The 22,793-nt window shown below is 38.3% G+C and overlaps 2 protein-coding genes across 2 annotated transcripts; both read left to right on the top strand.

Moving 5' to 3' along the window:
- Positions 1 to 905: 905 nt before the first annotated feature.
- Positions 906 to 11,649, top strand: TAAR1 (trace amine associated receptor 1). Its single transcript, XM_032185880.1, has 3 exons — positions 906 to 996; positions 2,143 to 2,223; positions 8,868 to 11,649. Exon 3 carries the CDS (start codon positions 8,902 to 8,904, stop codon positions 9,970 to 9,972), a length of 1,071 nt encoding a protein of 356 aa, XP_032041771.1. The 5' UTR covers positions 906 to 996; positions 2,143 to 2,223; positions 8,868 to 8,901; the 3' UTR covers positions 9,973 to 11,649.
- A 7,068-nt stretch (positions 11,650 to 18,717) lies between these two features.
- On the top strand, positions 18,718 to 19,755 carry TAAR2 (trace amine associated receptor 2). The gene has a single exon (XM_032184482.1). The coding sequence runs from the start codon at positions 18,718 to 18,720 to the stop codon at positions 19,753 to 19,755; it is 1,038 nt and encodes a 345-aa protein (XP_032040373.1).
- Positions 19,756 to 22,793: the final 3,038 nt, after the last annotated feature.

Here is a 22,793-nt window from a genome sequence, read left to right as displayed (position 1 = left end):
TTATTTTTCAATGGCTTCCTGTAGAGCAGCCACCCCTCCAAACCAAAACGTGACATTCCAAGACCTTCCTTTCACCAAGAGTTGTCCCTCCTGTTCAGTTCCATGTCCCCTGTGCCACCTTGCCAGGCTCATGCTTTCTTATCTCTCTAACCTGCCCCAACACCAAGTCCACAGGGAGATGCTGTGACCAGAGCCACACACATCATGCTCAGGGCTCAGAGAAACCTCAGAGTTTACTCATGCTGGTAAATGAGCTGTGCTTTAAAAACAAACAAATCAGACTGCTGCTGATTTACAATTTGGCCATATTTAGGTATAGTTCCTCTGAGATGGAAAAAGGTATACATAGGGAATCAACACCTTTTAAGTCCCTGATGTAAAGGGCATTGTAAACAGCAGGGCATTGTAAATAGAAGATAAGCAGATTTTTTTTTTTTTTTAATCAAGAAGAAACAATATATATTTTTTTCTTTTTTTCTTTTTTAAATCTCTCTTGTTCTCAGATACTGTTGAAGTACTGTGTTTGGATTTCTTTGAAAGTCTTGGATAGACACATCAAATTTTCTAAAATAACTCAAATTGCTAAAGCTTGTCAAAGTCTAACAAATTTGAAAGTAGAGCCCTGAGTTAGAAACCATGAGGCTATCTTAGTAGCAACAGTTCAGTGCTGTTAGCTCCATCTAGGCTTTAACCATAATAAACATGCAGTTTTCTTTTGTATGCTTCTTTCCATGAGCCTGGCTTTAACTTATTTCAGATTCATTCATCTTTGCATATGCAACCGGCTTGTGACAGAACAGATTTATTGTCTGCTTATCTTTTCTGAATATTTAATACCTACGTCATTCTGTTGCTGAGATGTTTCCAGCAGGCTCTAATCCAGAGTCAGACCAAAGCAGGCAGCTGCCAAGCTGTGGGCTCCGTGTGGGATGAGTCACTATTGTGCTGTATCCGCAGGTTGCGCCGGTTCGTGATGAGGAAATAGCTCCTGAGCAGGTACAGTCTTACTTTCTCACATACAGATAGCTGCTAATATGTTAGTTTAGGAAATTATTATTAGTAGTAGTATTATCGGTGATGAATTTTCCGTGGCTAGCACTTATGATTCTTTCTGCACTGAGCAGCAACTGCATCAACAGTAGTAAGACTTTGGAAGTGGCTCAGAGGATCATTTTAAAAGCTGTTAATTCCCAATACCTCAAAGATATCTCAAAGATATGCTAATTCCCAATACCTCAAAGAAATACCTCAAATACCTCATAGCTAGGGGGCAAACCTGTTTTCAGGCACAGCTACGTATGAGGAGCAATGCTCTTCACTTTCTGTGGAGCTATTCCATGAGGATGTGGAGTGACCTAGCTGGGATCCTATGTGCTTGCTGCTCGCTGCCTCCCTCCTCCATTTTTGCCTTCATATTGGAGGTGGTGTTTGGGGGCCACCAAAATGCCTACAAACTGGCCACGGTCCTGAGTGTGCTGCTTTGGGACTGGTGGGTGCATGGGGACAGCAGAAAGGCACAGAGAACCTGACTTGCTTTGGCACCACGGCTCGGGGAACTTGCCAGACTCCTGGAGAGAGCACCAAAGGGCTGCTCCTGCCCTCCGGGGAGCTTCCTGGTGCTGGTGTCAGGGGCAGTATCTTCTGCTAATAGCAGGGCTATAAAACATTTACAACCCTTCCTGTGCAGAGTGAGTTTCTTGGGTTTGGACAGATGTGTTTTGCGTTGCTGTAGAAACATATTTTATTTTTTTTTTTCTTGCTAGAATCTCTTACTTCTCTGTGCATTTCAGAGTTGCATTTATCTCATTTTGGAGGTTGAGCCTAAAAAATGCACTTTAAGAAGCTGCATAAACATCATGTTTCTCTGTATAAACAGCTATTTCTACTTGGCAAGGAAAAGTAATGTTTTGCACTGAAAAGTAAGAATATAAACAATGGAAAAAGATCTAGAGGTTGATCAACTCATCTGTTCTTTAAATTTCCCTGTTATAAATCTGGTCTAACTTCAGATTGTCCAGAATTACACCAGGTTTGCAGCAATAATGTTCAGCTCAGTAGTTGGTACCTCTTCCCATTTAATCCATATAATTAAATATTTATTTTGAATTAATGGCTTACTGGCAATTTGTGCATTTTCCCCAGATTTCAAATGTACAAATGGAAACTTAAGAAGATAACTTCTTGTAATGATGTGCTTTTTATTTTCTGAGGACTGCATAAATGGTGAGTGGAGTTACATACTTTAAAAATTCCTCTTCAACCATGGGGCCATCTCAGATAGTAATTTTAAATTCCTTAGAGAGATCCAGCTTTTAAAACGAACCATGTGAAAATGAGAAACTTTCCTCTGTCTAATGGATACTGCAAAACAACATTTTCTGCCAAATGACCAAACCATGCCCACATAAATGTAAACAAGATCCTCAGCTGAAATCACTGCTGTCCAGCTTTTATATATATATATATATTTTTTTTTTCCCCCATGGGAACTGTTCTCACTCCTTACACGCATTCTGCTCCTTCCTATTTCTGGTGTCCTTTCCACATTCTTGCCAAAGTTCTTCCCAAAGAAGGACAGAACCATTTTTGAACACGTTTAGATGAGTTTGAGATCTGGCAAAAGTACTATTTCCATTCCCTGGGATTTTTTTTTTTTTTTTTCCTTGTCTTTTCTGTTTTAATAATCATATACTTATTTTTTATTTTATTTTTATTTTATTTTAATGTAGAAAACCCATGTATGATAGGCTACGTGAAAACATCTCTTTTTCTTGTTTTTCTCTGTATCCAAGAATCTGAAAACTAATTATTACAAAAATGTAAATCTTGCAAAAAAAAAAAAAAAAAGCCACAGCAATGATTTTGTAGACAAGTCTTCATTTTGAATTTTGACGTATAACTGTTTTACTATAATATTACAGACTCAGAAGACTGTTGAATGGTGACTATTCATGTGTTCTGAGGATGCAAATATAGAGCTTGATATATACCTCTATAATACTGTAAACTGGAAGTCTGAGAATATTTTGATCCACATCAGTATTAAGCAGCAACAAAATGCTTATATGAAGCAGTTGCACCTATAATATTAGTACCTGTTACCAGCATTTCTTTGTTGCTCTAAATTATTTGTCAATTTGATATTCTTAAATACTTAATTATCTTGGCATCTTAGAAATTGCTACGTTCATTTCACTAAACATTTCACTATTACACACCACCCCTGCCCATACTTGCAGCTTTGTCCTTCTCCCTTAGCCAACTGAGATTTTGGTAGGAGCAGAAGGCTGGCCATGGGAGGTCCTGGAGGATCCGTCCTTTCTTCTGTAGGGTGAAGTCAAGGTGAGAGCCCAGCTACACTCGTGTCAGGGGAAAAAAAGAAAAAAAAAAACACACACACACAAACAAACAAACAAAAAAAAAAAACACCTGTAGTATGACCTTTCTACTTTCTCTCCATTTTTCTTTTCAAAATATATTTAAGTATTTTAAACTATATAAACTATGTAAACATTACCGATAGCTATAGCTAGAGAGCAAATGTGGCTTTCCCCAGGGGTTCTACACTCGAAATGGCTGCTCTTAGATTTGTTGTTTGAACTTCCCCTCCACCAGCATACTCCAATGATGCACAGCACAGGCAAACAAGAAATGACTGTCATAAAGCTATCTGATGAATATAATAACCCTACAACATATCATCTTTATCAGGTTTTGAGCTCTTCCTCCTCATTTTATTCATCTGCCTTAGAACTCCTAACCTTTCCACAGTCCTGAGCAAGTTTAAAAAAAATCAAGTCGCTTACTGGAGAAATGTCACATGTAAAGAATGTCACATGGAAGAATGGATAGTAAGTCAGAAACTGGAGAAAAGCACCCACTGGCCAGACTAAAAATCTGACTGTGAAAAAAGACAGAAAAACAAAACAAACAAAAACAAACAAGCAAACAAACAAACACAGTTTTCCTAGATGGATGCTAGCTGAAGGAGCAGAGCTGCTCAGAGCATAGATACGCTTTCCAGATTGTCTGCCCTGATTGTGGTGGCAGTGGGATCCCAGAGGATGTAGGGATTTGGCTAATTGCTGCTTCTGAAACACGTGAAAGCTCTTCTTGAAAGCACATCAAAGGAGAGCTGCTTTTCCAGATCAGCCCCATGAGATTTGGCCACCGTACTTCTCAAAGGAGAAGCATGGCAAGAGAGCAGTGTGTGCGTGCATCCATGTATGTCCTTTGACTAAGTCCCTATAGCAAGCTGGCCATCAGATTTCTTCATAATTATGAGTTTGGTACAAACTGAGGCAATGTCAGCCTGTTCCCCTAAATTTTACCTTCCTAAAAAATGTGTTTGTCTAGATGGTAATTACCAAGTCCTCAAAGTCCTCAAAAATTCAGTCCTCAAGAATTCAGTCCTCAAAGAGAAATGTCTGGCTCCAAGGAAGGCTCACAGGCATGAATTTCAAAAGGGTGAAGACTCCTCTCAGAGGCAAACATTAGGGTGCCTAGAATCTCTTTGACATTTCTCCAGCTCTAAGTAATCGGATCTGTCCCGTCTCTATCCTGTTGACTGTCTCAAGTGATTTCTCACTCATCCGGAAAGTTTTTTACACTTTTTTTTAGTTGGCAAACTCTCTTCCCATTGCAAGGAGAACCTTGCATTGTAACACCCCAGTCTTCAAGAAAAATAAAGGAACCGAGTTGTTTGAATAGGCTTGAATTTTTGTGCACGTAATATGATCATAGAATCATGGAATCATTTAGGTTGGAAGAGACCTCCAAGATCACCTAGTCCAATCTACAACCTAACACTAACAAGTCCTCCACTAAACCATATCACTAAGCTCTACATCTAAACGTCTTTTAAAGACCTCCAGGGATGGTGACTCAACCACTTCCCTGGGCAGCCTATATGATGAAGCAGCTAAACCAGGTCATGGACCATAGTTGGCAAGAAGCATAATCTTAATCTACATTGTTGTATATGGCCCCGAATGGGTGGGCTTTAGGTGATGATCACCATATTAATAGTCTGTGATGTTCAGCAGCATCACAGTTGTTTCAAAGGTCTGCATTGTCCTTTGTGCAGCATGAAAAGAATGATCCTCATCAGTGACTCCAGTACAGTCAATAATAGCTGTTTACTTTAAACACCTTTTCAGTAGCTGTATTTTGCACATAGCTGTTAACTGATTAGCCTGTTATATTAAACTTGTTTGTTCAGTAGAGTAAGCAGAATTAGGCTGACAAATACACATCAAGTCAATTTGTACACAGTATTTCAAGGGAAATGTTACATATTGCTATTAACTACCAAAGCTTACAGAAGAAAGACTACATGACAGTTTTTGTTCTGCTCCTAGGCAATCTTGGACTGCTCACAAAGTGACCACAATGTTTAATTAAACAAGTAAACGTACTTCAGATGAATTAAATGTACCTATAAATAAGGTCTGTTAAACAAAGATGAGTAGATGACAAAATATAGAGTATGAGCTACTATTAACAGCTGCTTCTGAGACAATGGGTCAAGAGTGCCATTCATTACACCCAATATCCTAAGCAGTATGCTGGGAGCTCTGGGAGGCTGTTCTGGATTGTGTCTATCCTCTCAAAATATATGATACCCAGAACAGGTACGATGATGAGCAGCCTCAGCTGCCTTTTGAGGGCATCTTTAAAAGGAAAGATGCAACTGAATGAGCAGAAAACAAATGAGCACCAAGAGCAGACTTCCACCTAGCATCAGGAGAGAAAGGTAGGACAGCAGTTTCTTTAAAGGGTGCTTCATATTGTATCATATTTTAAGCTAACTGCTCATTGTAATTAAGGGAATTATCCTACTTTCTTGTTGAAAACTTCTTCAGCCCATTTGGATAGTTTTCCACAGGAATTTGGATTTATTTTGCTTCTGTTTTCATGCAAAACACACTTGAGCAGAATTGCACAATTTGTTCTTTTTTTTTTCTCTTTTTTTTTTTTTTTTCTCACTCCTTTTTTGGATGGAGTTTCTTCTTTCAGTTTAAAAGCAACAACTACAACAAAAAATCCCCTGAAAATAAGTGTGTTTTTTTTTAAAGAATTTTTTTTTTTTTCCATGGGAAATCATATTCATTTAGGCTAAACAGTTGCACTGTCAGAGAACAAAAGAAAACAGAGACAACAAAAAGTTGAAGAGGAAACTAGAAGTAACACCTTAATTCTTTTTGTTTGGCTTCATATCCCATTTTACCATATTTGTTTAGTTTCTTTACACATAAAATGAAGGTAAAAATCTATGTGACACATTTCCAATCTAAATGAACTTAAACTTTTCTTTTCTTTTCTTTTCTTTTCTTTTCTTTTCTTTTCTTTTCTTTTCTTTTCTTTTCTTTTCTTTTCTTTTCTTTTCTTTTCTTTTCTTTTCTTTTCTTTTCTTTTCTTTTCTTTTCTTTTCTTTTCTTTCCTTTCCTTTCCTTTCCTTTCCTTTCCTTTCCTTTCCTTTCCTTTCCTTTCCTTTCCTTTCCTTTCCTTTCCTTTCCTTTCCTTTCCTTTCCTTTCCTTTCCTTTCCTTTCCTTTCCTTTCCTTTTCTTTTCTTTCCTTTTCTTTCCTTTTCTTTCCTTTTCTTTCCTTTTCTTTTTAATTCTGTACAATATATAGTTAAATTGTCATTTAATATTTTCTGTTGTGAAATTTTGGGTTAATAAAAATCCAGCTGGCTGTGCTTTCTCTATTTTGGGTGGAAATATGCCAAAAGAAGGAATAATAGGTAGTATGAAAATACTGACTAAAGGTGAAGGAAAAATATGCAAAATCTGATATTTACAGAAAAGTGTAAAAGAACAAAGATTGTTTAAAATAATTAGCAAGCAGAAAAAGAGGAAGCAAGATGCACACCAAACAGTAAATGTACACACTCAGATTCCATCTGTCCTGTATTCCTGAAGGTACCTCCTGGGTACACTGCATCCCTGGTGCTCGGATGCCACCACCTAAAATGAGACAGCCAATGTCTGGCACTAGAAAGTCTGTCTGTATAACACAGGCTGTTCATGGTAGCTGTCAGGGGTTTGCAAGCTATAGTTTATCATCTACATTTGACTTCTAGTTAGCTTTAATAGCGCAATGTGCTTGTAAGAAAATTTGTTTCAACAGGGAAAAAAATACTTTATTCTGTTATGTTCTGTCTAAAATAAACACAGGCATCAAAGCCCAAAGCAAATGGGTTAGGTGGTTGAATTGCTGTGTCAGTATTTTTCTGACTTAAACAGTCACGTTATATCATAATGATACTGAATAGCATATGGTGATGATCTTTTTCATGATAATATTATTTTTCTATTAATTAAAGGAAAACCAGAATGAATGTTCATTGCCAAATGCTTGAATACTTTCATGAAATGCTTTTGGAAAAAAAAAAAAAAGAGAGAGAGAGACTAGTAAAATAGTCAAATTACTGCACTCACAAGAGAAGGACAGCAATATTTGCATCCTAAATAAGCAAATAATGAAGCAGACTAAAGCAATGTTCAGCAAATATTTCTCTCCATGTCTGTCCTTCTCCAAAGCAGTATCAACAAAATAATTACACATAACAATGCTAAACTACTACTGCTGAAATAAACGAGAGCCTGACATTAAAGATGTTTACGTAAATGGCATTTAGTGCTTCAGAGTAGTCAGGCTCTTCCATTACATTTGTGCAGTGTAAGATCAGAAAACTATTTCTCCTCGTACATTTTTTCCCTACATGCCAACTCAATCCTACAGGATTTTACAGTAAGACTTGATCTGGCCAAGCAGTGCCATCTGCCTGAAAATGAGGTGTTCATGGAAACATTTTGATTTTGCCAGGTGTACAACAGGTTCAGCCCCCTCTGTCGGGACAGGTCTGGAAGAGAGGCTGCCAGCCTGCGGGGATGAAGACTGCCACACACGCAGGCCAAGCAGCCCAGAACAGGCTGTAGGGAGGGCCCAGGGAGGGCCCAGCCCTGTGCCCTGGGGTCTTCTGAAGGCCTGATGGAGCCTCGATGCAGCAGAGGTCTCCCTGCCATGCCAGGAAGGCAGCTGAGAGGTGCCCATGTCTGTCCTGCGCCCAAGCTGTGAGGTTAATGCTGATGTATAACTTCTCACTTCGTTCCTGAGGCTGTGCTGAGCATGTTTGCTGTTCACTGGGCAGTGCTCTCCCCTGTGAATGTGGGCTACCCTCTCGGAAATCAGACTGCATCAGGCCTGTACAGCAGAAAGATGTCCCTCTGGTTTTACACAAACACACATTTTCATTGGATGTCCTCAAAAGGATTCTCATCTCTATATTTGTGGCCAGGCATTTACATGTATTTTGTGCCTCTAAGACCAAGGCTAACCCATTTCCACCACCAGGTACTCAGTGCTCACCAGCCCTGTGCGTGCACAGCAGTATTTTTCCTCTCCCAGCTACTGTTGCACAGCAGTTTTTTCCCTTTCTTAAATCTGCTCTCAAAGAGGCCCAACTAGCATCACTCCCTGGCTTGGCTCTGGCCAGCAGCAGGTCCCTTTTGGAGCCAGCTGTAGCTGGCTCTGATATGACATGGGGCAGCTGCTGGGCTCTGCTCACAGAGGCCACCCCTGAAGCCCACCTGCTACCTAAACTTTGCCAGGAAAACCCAATACATTGCCCAGTGCAATGGGACCCACTGTTATTCAGGCATGAGGACACCCAATTATACATTTTATTTTATCAAATGAGATATGTGCTTCAAGGGAAATCTTATGATAAAAGTCTTGTTCTATTAAATGTATAATTGCAAAATAATTTCATCTTTCATAAGTAGTGAAATGTGAATTTTCTACACATTCAACTAGATGAAGGTGTTTATGATTGCTCTTTTCTTTTTTTTTCTTCGTTCAGCTTCTCTCACAAAGAAACGAAAAAATGGCTGTAAATGTCCCTCAGCATTAGGACATGCCATATAAGCTGTGCCCTATCGCTGCATGGATTTGGTACCTCAGTAAGGATGCAACTGTGTTGTGAATCTGTAAATGGCTCTTGCATAAAGAGCAGCTGGTCAAACAGTATCCGCATTTCCATGTATATCTTCATGGTTTGCATTATTCTGGCCACAGTGTTTGGAAATCTGATGGTTATCATCTCAATATCACATTTTAAGCAGCTCCACACGCCTACCAACTTCTTGATACTTTCCATGGCCACAGCTGACTTTTTGCTGGGATTCCTCATCATGCCTTGCAGCATGGTGCGCTCTGTTGAACACTGCTGGTATTTTGGCGACTTCTTCTGCAAGATCCACACAAGCATGGACATTATGCTGAGCACAGCTTCCATCTTCCATCTTTCTTTCATATCCATTGATCGTTACTATGCTGTGTGTGACCCTCTAAGATACAAATCAAAGATAAATAGTTTTGTTATCCTGGTCATGATATTCATAAGTTGGACTGTCCCTGCTGGTTTTGCTTTTGGGATGATCTTTCTAGAACTAAATCTGCTAGGAGCAGAAGAGATTTATAATCACATCCATTGTGCAGGAGGATGCTTTGTCTTCTTTAGTGAAACTTCAGGTGTTGTGGCCTCCGTAGTGTCTTTTTACATCCCTGGATTTGTTATGCTGTACGTCTATAGGAAGATATACTCTATAGCCAAGAGGCATGCAAGATCCATTGAAGCAATTAGCCAAAAGAAGAGATGTGAAATGAAGCACCACATTTCATGCTGCAGAGAAAGGAAAGCTGCAAGGACATTATGTATAATAATGGGAGTATTTTTTATATGCTGGAGCCCATTCTTCTTCTTTACAGCAACTGATCCATTTATGAATTATATGGCTCCTCCTATTCTCATTGATGCTTTGGTTTGGTTTGGTTATTTAAATTCTGTATTTAATCCAATTGTTTATGCATTTTTTTACCTGTGGTTTCGCAAAGCATTAAAGATGATTCTTTTTGGAAACATTTTTCAAAGGGACTCTTCAAGGATTCAATTATTTTTAGAGTGACATCCTTTAAATGGTTGGTTTTCTGGCTTTGAGATCTTGTCTAGAGGCTGACCTCCAGGAAAGAAGAGCTGAAAATGACAGAAGAAACTCCTATTTGCTTGCTAACTTATCAAATTTGGTCAAGCAGATAAGAAACGATTATGTTTTATTCTTTCATTCAAGACTGGGAATTATAGTGTTTTGCTATAGCTATTTATATGCCATGCAGAGGAAAGCAAAACCTGGGTTAAAAAAAAAAAAAAAAAAACACAGCAGCTTATTAACTGTTTTTAATCATTAAGAAGTGATTCTGATACAACAGGCTATATTTTTAAAAATATGTATTTCTGGTTATTTGCTGTCCTCTGACAAGATCAGAAAAGCCTTTCATTTTGAATATACAGACATCTTTGAGTAGAAACCCAAAGCTTTTAAGTTTTGTCCCTCCACTTCAGTATGCATGCAGAAGTCTAAACAGGCCAATGTACAGTTATGCCAGTATGCTGCACGGAGGGAAGATGGGAAAAAGAGAAGTCATGCTGCTCCTTCTCTTTCCATTTCAACTAGTGCTTGTCACTTTTGTCATTTAAAGGCTTTCCTGCTTAATGAGGTCAAAAGCGTCTTTAATAAGATCAAAGATATTGTGGAAAACACAATAAAGGAATAAAAAGCAGTAGTGAAAAGCAACACTGAATCTGACAATGCCAGAAAATGATACTTTTGTAATTAAAATTTTGATGTAAAATATCCACACATTTACATCCTTCAGAACTTTATATAGCTTGGATATATTGATATTTTGGCTTACAGCAGTGCTGTGACAGCCAGTGAGGGATCTATATAAAGAATTGATATAGAAATTCTATGGCTTGCCTGATCGTATGGTGGGTGGGGCAAGATGGACATGGAAGCACCAGGAGGAGTGGCAGAAAAAGAATCATAGGGATGGCTCGGTGTCATGGAGCCCGGGTGAGCAGGCTGTCAAGATTACATCTGTGTGCAGCCTTTCTGGACACCCAAATTGGGACAGAAAGGACAGATGAGGAAGTCAAAAGCTAGCACATGGTTACCAGCTGAAGAAGGCCGATATGCTGTCAATTTTTTAATCTGTTAACTGGCTTTGCTAGAATTAACATATCACCAAACAGAAGGAGGTAATACCTCTGGCCTCGTCCTATGCCATCCGGTTGGAGTATGGAGGACTAGTTCTGGGAATGGACAGTAAAATGTTGGTATCTGAGAAGAGGCTATGGTGAAGTTGATGACTTGGTATTGAAGAAAAAGCTATGTTCAGTGGCAAATGGTGTCCTCCGCTCATTTTGCTGGGATATGTGCATGTTGTACATGTATCTTGTCTTTCTTTTTTGTGTTCTGTAGAGCTCTGAAGCATTCAGCACTGTAGAGCATAAAAATTCAATGATGCTACATTTCAGCAGAGCAAACTATCCGTATCTAAAATTGTCTCCTTTACGCTGTCATCTTGTAAGTTTGCACTCTATAATGACATAAAAATGAACAATGACTGAAATATGCAACACCTCAGCTTTTGTACTGTGGAAGATAATCCTTGGTAGTGACAATATGACCACTTTAATTCTTTATCACAGAACAATAAAAAAAAGATTAAAGAAACAAACAAACAAACAACAACAAAAAAAAAACACCTCTACCTTTCCAATAAATTTTCCAATAAATTAATGGATAATTGTCTTTTTCTTCATCCCTGGTGAGTTTTGTCTGATGCAGTTCATTTTCTAATGTTCAGTGTTAGTTTCTGAAGTGAATTGTGTGATCACTAGAATATCTTGATCTCTCTTGAAAGAGCAGTTTCACGGCTGCTGCCAGGTGATATCTCCCATTTTCTGATGGTGTTATAGATTGAAGGAATTTCCCTAAAAGGAGTGTTGCTCACCTGAGGCTTTTAAAGTGTATTTAATACATTCAGCATATGTTAACATAGACCCTTCAAGAAGTTAAAGGAGACATAGCTCTTTTTTTTTTTTTTTCTTTTTCCTTTCATCCACTATATGCCTGGCATAAAAAGACATCACTGTGTAACACCAGAGACAAGATTTTTGCTGCTTGTGGGCACAGGGGTGGGCAGTCATATTTTCCTTGAGTAGCAACAGATGAGAGCATCAAATCATGCCGAACTCCATTTGATTTCTCCAAAGTCCGTCTGGCCCATGCAGTTCTGGTACAGCTGGAGGCTCAGAGAGAATTGCAGAAATTGAGAACTGCACTCTCACCATATTCGTACTGTGCTCCTGAAGCACCCAGTTCAGGCTACTGTTGGCCTGACTGCTAATTCACCTACTTCTGAAAAAGAGAAAAACAACCACAGAAAAATAACCCTATGTCATTACACTTTTAAGATCTGCTATGGTTGAGCATAAACTTTCTTGGGTGTAAACGATGAGCAGTCAGATTGAGCTGAATTTTGTACTCTGCTGAGAACATTTCCACTGCCTGGAATGTATCTTCAAGATATTCCTCAAATACTTTTGCCCTTTGATCATGAACTGAATGCACTTTAATAAGAAAATTGTGTTTATGTTGAAAGACTTTGAACTCAAAAGCAGAGTAGTCTTTTCCAAAATGTTACAACTATTAACCTTTTCAGTCTGGTATTTGCAGCTCTTGCAAATGCAACCACATTTTGCACCTTTCCCCAGCTTTTCCTTTTATGCCATGTTATAATCTTTTCTTCCTTTTTCTTTTTTTTTTTTTTTTTTTTTGTTGTAGAGTGTTGTCATGTCTAGAGTGTTGTCATGTTTTTCTAATAGGTTTATAAATATCATCCTCTGCTCGAGACAGCAGAAATGTTACCCCTCAGAACCTGTAACTGTCAAAAACATGATCCCATCTGATTATCTCAGCTTTCATTGGTAAGCATTTGCTTCTTCTTTCTAAATGATTGTCCCACTCTCCTGAAGACTGATAATCATCTAACCTAAATTGTAGGCATCTAAGAAGCACTACATCTGCTTTAGTCATTTGTATCTCTCTTTGTACTCATTGTAGAAAAATAGTCACCTTCAGAACTTGTTTTATCTCAGCAACTTATTCAAGTCACTGTTTAAGAAAATTTTTCAAGTCACAAAGTTTAAGAACATTTTTTTCTCTGGTGTCCTATTACCTGGAGGTGGCATTTTCCCAGAAAGCTTCCTTGCCTTCTGTTTACAGACTGTCTTCTTTGGCAGAGCAACTTTAATGAAGTCCCAGGTTACTTTCTCTCATTAGCTCTAATCATAGGCAACACAAAGTTATTTCTCACTGTGAAGGGGACATACAAATGAGAGGTGTTAATGAGGCCATAGGGTCTCTATTCGAACCTGGGATTTTCATAAATTAGGAGAGCAGAAGAGAAATGCCTCTTACTGTTGTCCAATCAGATCATGGATTAGATCTAGTGATGCAGAATGTACCTAACTGCAATCTCAAAGAGTCATCACATAAATGTAGTGCAAAGGGTATTGTTAAATTCCTTATCAACCCATTTAATTAGTGACCTTATTAAACACTTCCCAGATGGCTACCTTTTTCAAAACAAATGAATCTCCAGTGGGTGATTTTGTATGTTTCAACTTCCCTGAAAACTTATGCAAAGCAATTATTCCAACATTATGAAAGGATCTGTTTTGTTGGTAAACCTATGCCTACTCATTTTGTAACCAATAAATACATCAGATTTACATCACCTGCTTTCATGCTTCAAACAAAACTGACAGGTTTCTTGCAGCTAGTTTAGGACTCACAGATGACCACCTGTCCCCTGCTATGGCCTCATACATATGGCCTCCAGCTGAGTATCATGGACTCCCCCTTGGTCACCAGATTCAGTAGCACAGGGCAAGAGGATGAGCACTGACTGTTTCGGCAGAATCCTTCCTGAAACCTCACAAGGCAACCATTGTTCCAAAATGGAGTATTTTAAACAGCTAGATAAAAAAAATACATTAGTGCAGTGTTCAAACAGAAAGAATGAGCTCTCAAACTGTGTAAATATTGTAAAGCGTATGGCTTTTCTTAGATCATTAACTTCTCTAGGCTGTACAGACTGTACTCTCTTTCCTCCTGTACAATACATTAATACTCATTCAACAAAGAAGAGAGGAGCAGAAAACACTAGGTAGTCAAACACAAGATACTTAGTATTCTATGAAAGGCTTTTATTTACATATTTTTTCTGATCATCTTAGTTATCTACAGACTTCAGTGTAACTGCATCATCTAAAGACCTAATTCAGAAAATTACTATGCCTATATCTTAGCACTTTTGGACTAGTTTGTTTTCATTAGACATAGCCTAGATTTGATAACCTTCTATGATGAAGTGACTAGCCTGGTAGATGAGGGAAGAGCACTAGATATTGGCTACCTTGATTTCAGTAAGGTTTTTGACACTGTCTCTCATTAGTTCCTCATAGACAAGCTGCAAAGGTATGAATTGGTCGAGCAGACTGAATTGACTGAAAGAGCAGATTGAAAACTGGGGGAATGGCCAAGCCCAAAGGGTGGTGATCAGTGGTGCAAAGGCTACACCTGGGATCAATATTGGGCACAGTCCTCTTTCACATCTTCATAAATGATTTGGGTGATGGGCTAGAGCATATCCTCAGCAAGTTAGAAGATGACGCAAAACTGTGAGGAATTGTTGATAGAAGAGGGATCATGTTGCCATCCAGAGAGACCTTCACAGTCTGGAGAAGTGGGCTGACAGGAACCTCATACATTTCAACAAGGAAGAAATGCAAAGTCCTGTACCTGGGGAGGAACAACCCCTGCCACTAGCACATGTTCAGAGACACCCAGCTGAAAAGGAGCCTGACAGAAAAGGATCTGGGGGTCCTGGCAGACACCAAGTTGAATATGAGCTAGAAGTATGCCCTTGACACGAAGAAGGCCATTGGTATGCTGGACTGCATTAGGCAAAGTATTGCCAACAGGTGGTGGGTGGTGATCCTTCCCTTTTACTGGGCACTGGTGAAGACACGCCTGGGTCCAATTCTGGAATTCTCTGTAAAAGATAGATGTGGACATACTGGAGAAAGTCCAATGAAGGGCCATGAAAATGACTAAGGGACCGGAGCACGAGGCAATAGGCACAAACTGAAACACAGGAAGTTCCATCTGAACATCAGGAAATGCTTTTTAACTGTGAGGATGACTAAGCACATAAGCAAATAAGACAGATTTCCCAGAGAGGTAGGGGAGAATATTTATTGCAAATTCATCCTTAGAGATATTCAAAATCCATATGAACATAGTCCTGGTCAACAGGCTATATAGGTGGCACTGCTTGAGCAGGGCAGTTAGACAAGATGACCTTCAGAGATCCCTTCCAATGCTGACCATTCTGCAGTCCTGTGATTCTATTAAGTTGAATAGAATATTTAATAAATAGAGTATTTACTAAGTTTTGCGTAGTGTTATTTAGTCCTACATAACTAGATTTTTCCAACAGAAATAAATTTCCTTCTTTGTATTTTTCTTTTTAAAGAAAAGATCTTTCACCTTCATGTTGCTGCATTAAATCCCGCATAGCATATAGGTAACTGAAAATATTTCTGTGACGTCCGTGCAATAGCCTTTTTAAAACAAATTAATTTCTTAAGACACGCAATCCACAGTTAAATGGGAAATCTACAACCCACTCCTAGATGTTCAGTCTTCTTATTTCCCATAGTTATAGGGAAAGTTAGTCTTCCTAAGCATTACAATCACAGCATACTGACCAAAAGATATCTATCTGTTAGTTAAAAAGAGATCACTGAAAACAGGGTGTTGTGTGACTTATACTCTTTGGACTTCCTGTGTTAGCAACAGTAGAAAACAATTCTTTGAGAAAATTTGGACATCCTTAATGTTTTACTGAAGCCACTTCAGGGGAACAAAAGAGATTCATCTTCACAATACATTATTGGAACTATATTTCATGTTACTAATCAAATAGTTCTCTCCAACCAATACTTATGAACAACATGGAAATAACAAAGCACAACACAAAATAAACACATGGGCTATAACAAAACCGAACAAAATAAATAAAATCAAACAAAACAATGACTACACAGCTTTCTCACCACACTGCCCGTACAGCAGTACCTGGTGTAACTAATTCTGAAAGACAATTTCTAAGGTCTTTTCAGCGGCCTTCCTTTAACCCAGTTGTAGATCTTTTTTCATAAAGATTTCAGTTCCTGTAAATTTGTTAGCTGTTGTTAAACATTTCATTTCTGAAAGGTGTCAAACTGCTCAATACTGTGTGCTGCACCATGCTGAAAAAAGGACTAATTGGAGTTGCATGGGACACTGCTGTCTGAAGGTAATGCTTTTTGACATGTAGCCTCTTTCAACATCTATTTGTTTGAAATCTAATATAATTTGGTCTGCACAGATTTCTGAACAGGTTTATATTTTAGTCACTTCTTTCAATTAAGGATCGTCTGTGTGAAACTTGCATATCTCTCACATCGTTAGTTAAAAAAAGTTTCTAGGCATGCTTGTCACAAAAATGCTGACAGATCTCAAAGATATTACTGTAGTACACCATGACAGTTTTACTGTGTTTTTTGTTTGTTTGTTTGTTTGTTTGTTTGTTTGTTTTTTCTTGAGTCAATAAATTATTCTGCTGTAGAGATTTGTATTTTATTTCTGGTAGAAAGTTCCCTCATTTGCCTTTAAAATGACTGCCATAAAGGTAGACTCCATTAAAGGTTTTTGCATTTCCCGTATTAAATTCTAAAAACAATGATTGTTTTCTGCAATGTTTTCATGGCATACTGTATTTCTCAGTCAATAAGAATTCAAGCACAATTCAGCACAGCCTCTGCTATGCTGAATAGCATTTATATTTGGACTTGTAATGCATCTCCTTATATATGCACAAGGGTCAGCATTAATATCTGAATATCCACCTCCGATCTCAGAGGACTCAATTTATTCATATCAGTAGTGAATTAATTTTGTCTTTTCTTGTAAGAAATTATATACTACCTTTCATGTGGTTTATTTATTTGTTTATTTATTTAGAAATAATAGATTGTCCAATAACAGGTGACAGATTGTTCTAAAATTACGCTTCTTTGTATCCATCTTTATTGTTCACTGAAGTATAGGGAACGTTTATTGTACATCATACAAAAGCTGTGGCTACAACCAGCATGAGAGAAAGTGCTGTTGTGTCCCATTAAATTAAAAGATAATAATCTTATGTTTATTAAATATTTGATTTCAAAATTTAATTAAAAGTTGTAACTATTCAAAACAAGTTAGGATGCGTCATCTGCTACAATAAAGAAAAAACATAGCATCTTCCCTTCACCTCCACCTTTAGCCTCTCTTTTCAAATACTGTTTCTGATATGACTTATTGCTATCTCAAGTCAACAAAATAGCTAAATTATACATGAGGGTAAAGGGATTAATACAGAAAACAAAAATAATGGTCTTGGGAATACAGATACTTTGTTTATCTCCCGTCTGTGTAAATCCCTAAATTATACAGCTTTTTTTATGTCTTTTTTTTTTTTTTTTTTTAAACTTAAAAACTACTGGGAATTAAGTGTAATGCCATAAAAGAAAAATAATTTTCCACATATCATTAATCTGAGCAAAGTTTTAAAGAGGGTTTACCTTTTACAGATGCAATGTTGCTGGACAATAACAAAACCGGAAAATGTCTACTTAAAACATCTATTGATGGTACTACTAAAATGGATGCAGGTAGGATTAGCCTATAAAACTGACTGACAAGCATTATTTCTAATATTTTGATGCTCTGTTTCTGTATTTTCTTCATTTGAGGATGATACCTGTTGGAAAATTCAGTGGACTAAGATGCTTCCCCAGTTCTTTCTGAATGGATTCCTTCTGAGTCCAAAATAGGAATAGACATGGAAGAAATGGATCTGGTTCTCTGCAGACAAATTAAGTGAAATTTTTACTCTAAAATAATCACTAGTGTATTCATTTATAGCTACTGCAGCTTGACCACAGTCTACTATAGGAGACAGGATTGAACCCTTTTGGTTAGTGGAACGATAATTATGCAAAACGTGTTAAAACTGATTTCTACCAGATGTCTTCATTGCTAGTATGTTATGGTCCACAAAAGATAAATGTTGCATCATAAGTTATTTGGAAAATGGGGTTTTGGCAGCTGATTTGTGACTCATAGGATGAGCATTGAATTGTATAGCTCACTAACTAAAACCTCTGCGAAACCCAAGATATGTGAGCTGGCAAAACATTTCTTCTGTAGAAAACATCAGTGTTCTAGGACTGAAGAGACAAATAATTCCTGTACAGTGTTTGAAGACTAAAGCATCTTTTCCTTCTAATACTCTAAAATGATGGATATTAACATCTATATATAATGTAATCACAGTATTTTACAAAATATTCTAGATACAACAGAATGAATTAAATAAAATTGTTGTTATCCTGTAGCTTATTTAATTTAAAATGTAATTAAGTTTACTTTCAACTGCCTTGTTTTAAATGTTATTTGCAATGAATTTTTAATAGCTTCCAGTTGTCATGTCCTATTTCAGAAGAATAACAGGTTGCAGTTCATCTCTATTGAAGCCAAGAGAAAGCATGTCTCTGAATTACTGCATTTTCCTCAGTAATTTAATTCATGCTCTTGACTAACTTTGTCTTGTCTTCCAGTTTAGGACTTGGAATCTTCTGGAAACTCATGAAAATTGTATCTACGTATATGTCTGCATATCCAACAGAAAAATCTGATCAAGGATTGATTATGCTTTCTGTGAATACCTCGACAGATTTGACTGATTGCTCTGAGTTTGGGAACAGGTCCTGTCCTGGCAGCTCCAGGTCACCTGGAGCACGAGGGGTATTGTATCTCTTCATGACTGCAGCCTTCCTGCTCACCATCTCAGGGAATCTGGCCATAATTGTTTCCATCTCCTATTTCAAACAGCTTCAGTCCCCGACCAATTTTCTTATCCTATCCATGGCCGCCACGGATTTCCTACTGGGCTTTGCCATTATGCCCTACAGCATGGTGAGGTCTGTGGAGAACTGCTGGTATTTCGGGATGGCGTTCTGCAAAGTTCATTACAGTTTTGACCTGATGCTGTGCTTAGTTTCCATTTTCCACCTTTGTTCCATTGCTGTGGATCGCTTTTATGCAATTTGCCACCCTCTGCATTATGCCTATCTGATGACCATGAATGCCATAAAACAAATAATAGCAGTGTGCTGGTCAGCACCCGCAGCTTTTGCTTTTGGTGTTGTTTTCTCAGAAGCTTATGCTTCTGGAATTGACGGCTATGAAAATTTGGTAAAATGCTCAAGCTTGTGCCCTGTCATGTTCAACAAAGTGTGGGGAGCTGTTTTATTTACAGTTGGTCTATTTGCTCCTGCTTGTGTTATGATAGGGATCTATTGTAAAATTTTTGTAGTCTCACAAAAGCACATATGTGAGTTGAGCCAAGTGCACAAGCACACAAAAAGTGATATGAAAAATGAGCTTTCTAAGAGTAAAGACAGGAAAGCTGCCAGGACTTTGAGTGTAGTTATGCTGGGTTTCTTAATATGTTGGTTTCCTTGTTTTTTTGCAATCTTAATTGATCCATTTTTAAACTTCTCTACTCCTGGACCTTTGTTTGATGCTCTAACCTGGCTTGGTTATTTAAATTCTCTCTGCAATCCATTAATATACGGCTTTTTCTATCCATGGTTTCGGAAAGCATTTAAATATATTGTAACAGGCAAAATATTCAATTTGCACTTCCGTACAACAAAACTTGTAGCTGAGGAGCAGTCACACTAGTAGATTCTAGAGCTGACAGCCGGTCTAAAGGTGAAAAAGAAACAGTGGATTATTGGGTATTCATGGTTCAGTGACCAGTCTGAAACATAAAATTTGAATTTTGCAAGACAGTACTGTAAAATTATCTCAATGTCTATTTCCTTAATAAAATCAGACTCTTTATATTTTGATATTTATTTACCACCTGTGCTGACTCTTACTGCCTTGATAGTGTTTGAGAAGTTAAGTTGTTCTAGAATCTCCTCATGCATGGTTTTGTTATTTCAGGAAGTATACAGTCCATAAACTCAATACTTCACCTAATTATGTATGAATACAGCAAATCTTTCTTGAGGTTCACCATCAATAATCTCCTAAACTGAATACATTTCACACTGATATGGTGATAGTGTATGCCATCCTTTTGTGATTTGAGTGTTAATACATAAATGTATAGAGTCTGCTGTTATTCCCAAGCAGATATAATTTCAGTATAATTTTGGCTTAAAGTTGCTCTTTTCTCCTGAAATCAGTAGAATCAGGTTTGCAGCCCTTATCCTCAGTGTGTGCAGTACCCAGGAATGAGAGCCACTCACACTTGTATGTACATGCTTGTGCTTTCTTAGTTTTAACGTCAGATTCCAGATGTTATAAAATATCCTTGCTTATAGCTCACCTCATATCCCCTCCAGCAAATGAGCACTGAACTGGAGCTTCTAGTAAGGTCTTTGCCATGCTAAGCTCCCCCCGAAGTCAGTAAGGAGTCACTCACTGCAAGAGTTCACATCAAACAAACGCTTCAAGCAAGGTAGGCTGAGCTGTCATTATTGAACACAGCTACTGCAGTCCCTTTACTGTGCACACTTCCTCCAACGTGCCTTTCACAAAATGCGTACAGTGCATACTATACTTTTATTATAGTTGGACTACCAATAAGCCACTCCCATGTTTAATCACTTGTTGGTTTATCTCAGCTGTGTTGGTATAGCATAGTGGCAATAGCTGTTCTTTTTTTTTTTTTTTTTTTTGCTGAACACATTCTGTTTGGATCTGAAAAACCTCAGTTTCACCCTCACCTTGAAACATTTGAGACAGAAAGGACATGGAAGCTCGCAGTCTTATCTGGGGTGGTGCATAAGGCTCTCTCTAACTTTTCCTGATAATAAACATAAGCCCCAAGGCTTTACAGATAATACAAATGCTCTCTCTGTGAACTAGATGAACAGTTAGAGCCAGGAACAGAGCAGGACTTAGTGCCAGAAAGAAGTGAGGCATCTAGAAGCTGGATAAGACACTGCCCCATGTCATTGCTCGACAGGTGTCCAGGGAGCAATGCAGACCTCTCGATGAAACAGTGAGGCAGTGCGAGTGGTACCCAGGGAGAATAACGATGCTGAGCTCCAGTTTGCTTATGGCCAATGGCTCTGGAAAGCTGGATCTCTTAAACACAGCCCAGTGCTGACATTCAGGTTTGTCTAGACTCATCTTAATCTTATTTTGTTCCTGCAGTTCTTTCCTGAGGGTCAGCTCTGGGGCAGCTCTGGTAAAGTGTAGAGCAAACATTTTACATGATAACTTACTGGCCAGGGTACCATCTAGGATGCTATCAGCAGGAGCTTACTGCTGAGCCCCATGAAATACACAGTGTTTAGGGACAATATAGAAAGTCCTCAGTGTGCTGATGTCGGCAGGGAGAGGGAGCTCCATGCCAGGCAATGGGGGACATTACAAAGCTGGTGTCATAGCCAGATGTTCCAGGTCATGTCTGCATGTGGCTTCTTTAGACAAGCTTCTTTGCCGTCAGATCACCCTTTGTGTAAAAATAGAAGTGCATACCTGCACATAGCACAGGCGGAAGTCAATGAGAGGTTCACAATGAAAACTAGCAAATGTTGAAGATCCCTGATGTCCTTCCAACAGTGAAGTCATGCTTCAGATACAGAATCATAGAATAGAATAAAGTCATAAGGTTGGAAAAGACCTCCAAGTTCATCTGGTCCAACCATCCCCCTATCACCAATGTCACCCACTAAACCACATCCCTAAGCACCATATCCAACCTTACTTTAAACAACCCGAGGAATGGTGACTCCACCACCTCCCTGAATGAATACGAATGAATATGAAACATACCACAAAACATGTGATGTAACACTAGACTTGAAGGCAACTACAGACCCTTTTTAAGTGTCTTCACAATGTTTGCTGCCAGCAATGATCACCACTGAACTCAACTATTTGGCAGGTGAGTTTGAATCCCTCCTGCTACTTCAACAGGAATGCATTAAGTTAAAGTTAGGTGTCTAATTAAGTCTTTAGGTCCACGTTAAAACATTTCTGAAAATTCTCCTACATATTATATGCCTAGCTGGTGATACATGATGCAGTCAGAGACATTATAAGTAATGATTAAATTACTTCATTAACATGTAGTATAAATCATTCATAGTCAGCCCATTACATTACTTCTCCTACAAAGACAGCATTTCTTCCAGACTGCAAATCCTCAGAGAATGACTTGCAGTTATCTAGGAGGCTTCAGTGTGTCATATCCTTTTATCATCCAGAGTGTGCCCTTGGATGTTAAAGGAGTATCTAAGGAGTATCTGCTTAGTCAGCCTTCCTACACAACTTTCAGGCTGCAGCTGGACCTGACCTACCAGAGCAGTTTTTCTGGCCAAAATATCTTGCAGATCTGTCATAGGGTCGGGCTTAGTTCCTGGATGACTTTGCAGAATGCCATGCTGTTCCACCTGCTCCTGAACTTTACAGTAGTCCTAAACCTGGTGCTAAACAAAGCACTGTTTTGCATGAAACCTAGGGCAGCAGAGTAACAAGTGTTTTTTGCAGACCATGTCTGCTGGTGCACAGAACTAGTGTCTGTGGTTCTTACTATAACATTCACCACAGTCAATTCAATTTGGTACACATTTATATTCAGATACAAAAACTGCAGATCTCTTCAAGTTTTCCCCTCTTTAAATATCATGGTAAGCTTTTTTTTTTTTTTTTTTTTTTTTTATGAAACACATGGTCACTCATTAATATATTTTTTTCAT

Source organism: Aythya fuligula, chromosome 3, assembly GCF_009819795.1.
Source record: "Aythya fuligula isolate bAytFul2 chromosome 3, bAytFul2.pri, whole genome shotgun sequence".
NCBI classification, from domain to species: Eukaryota; Metazoa; Chordata; class Aves; order Anseriformes; family Anatidae; genus Aythya; species Aythya fuligula.
The sequence above is the reverse complement of the archived record's forward strand: the minus strand, read 5'-3'. Positions and strand labels throughout refer to the sequence as shown.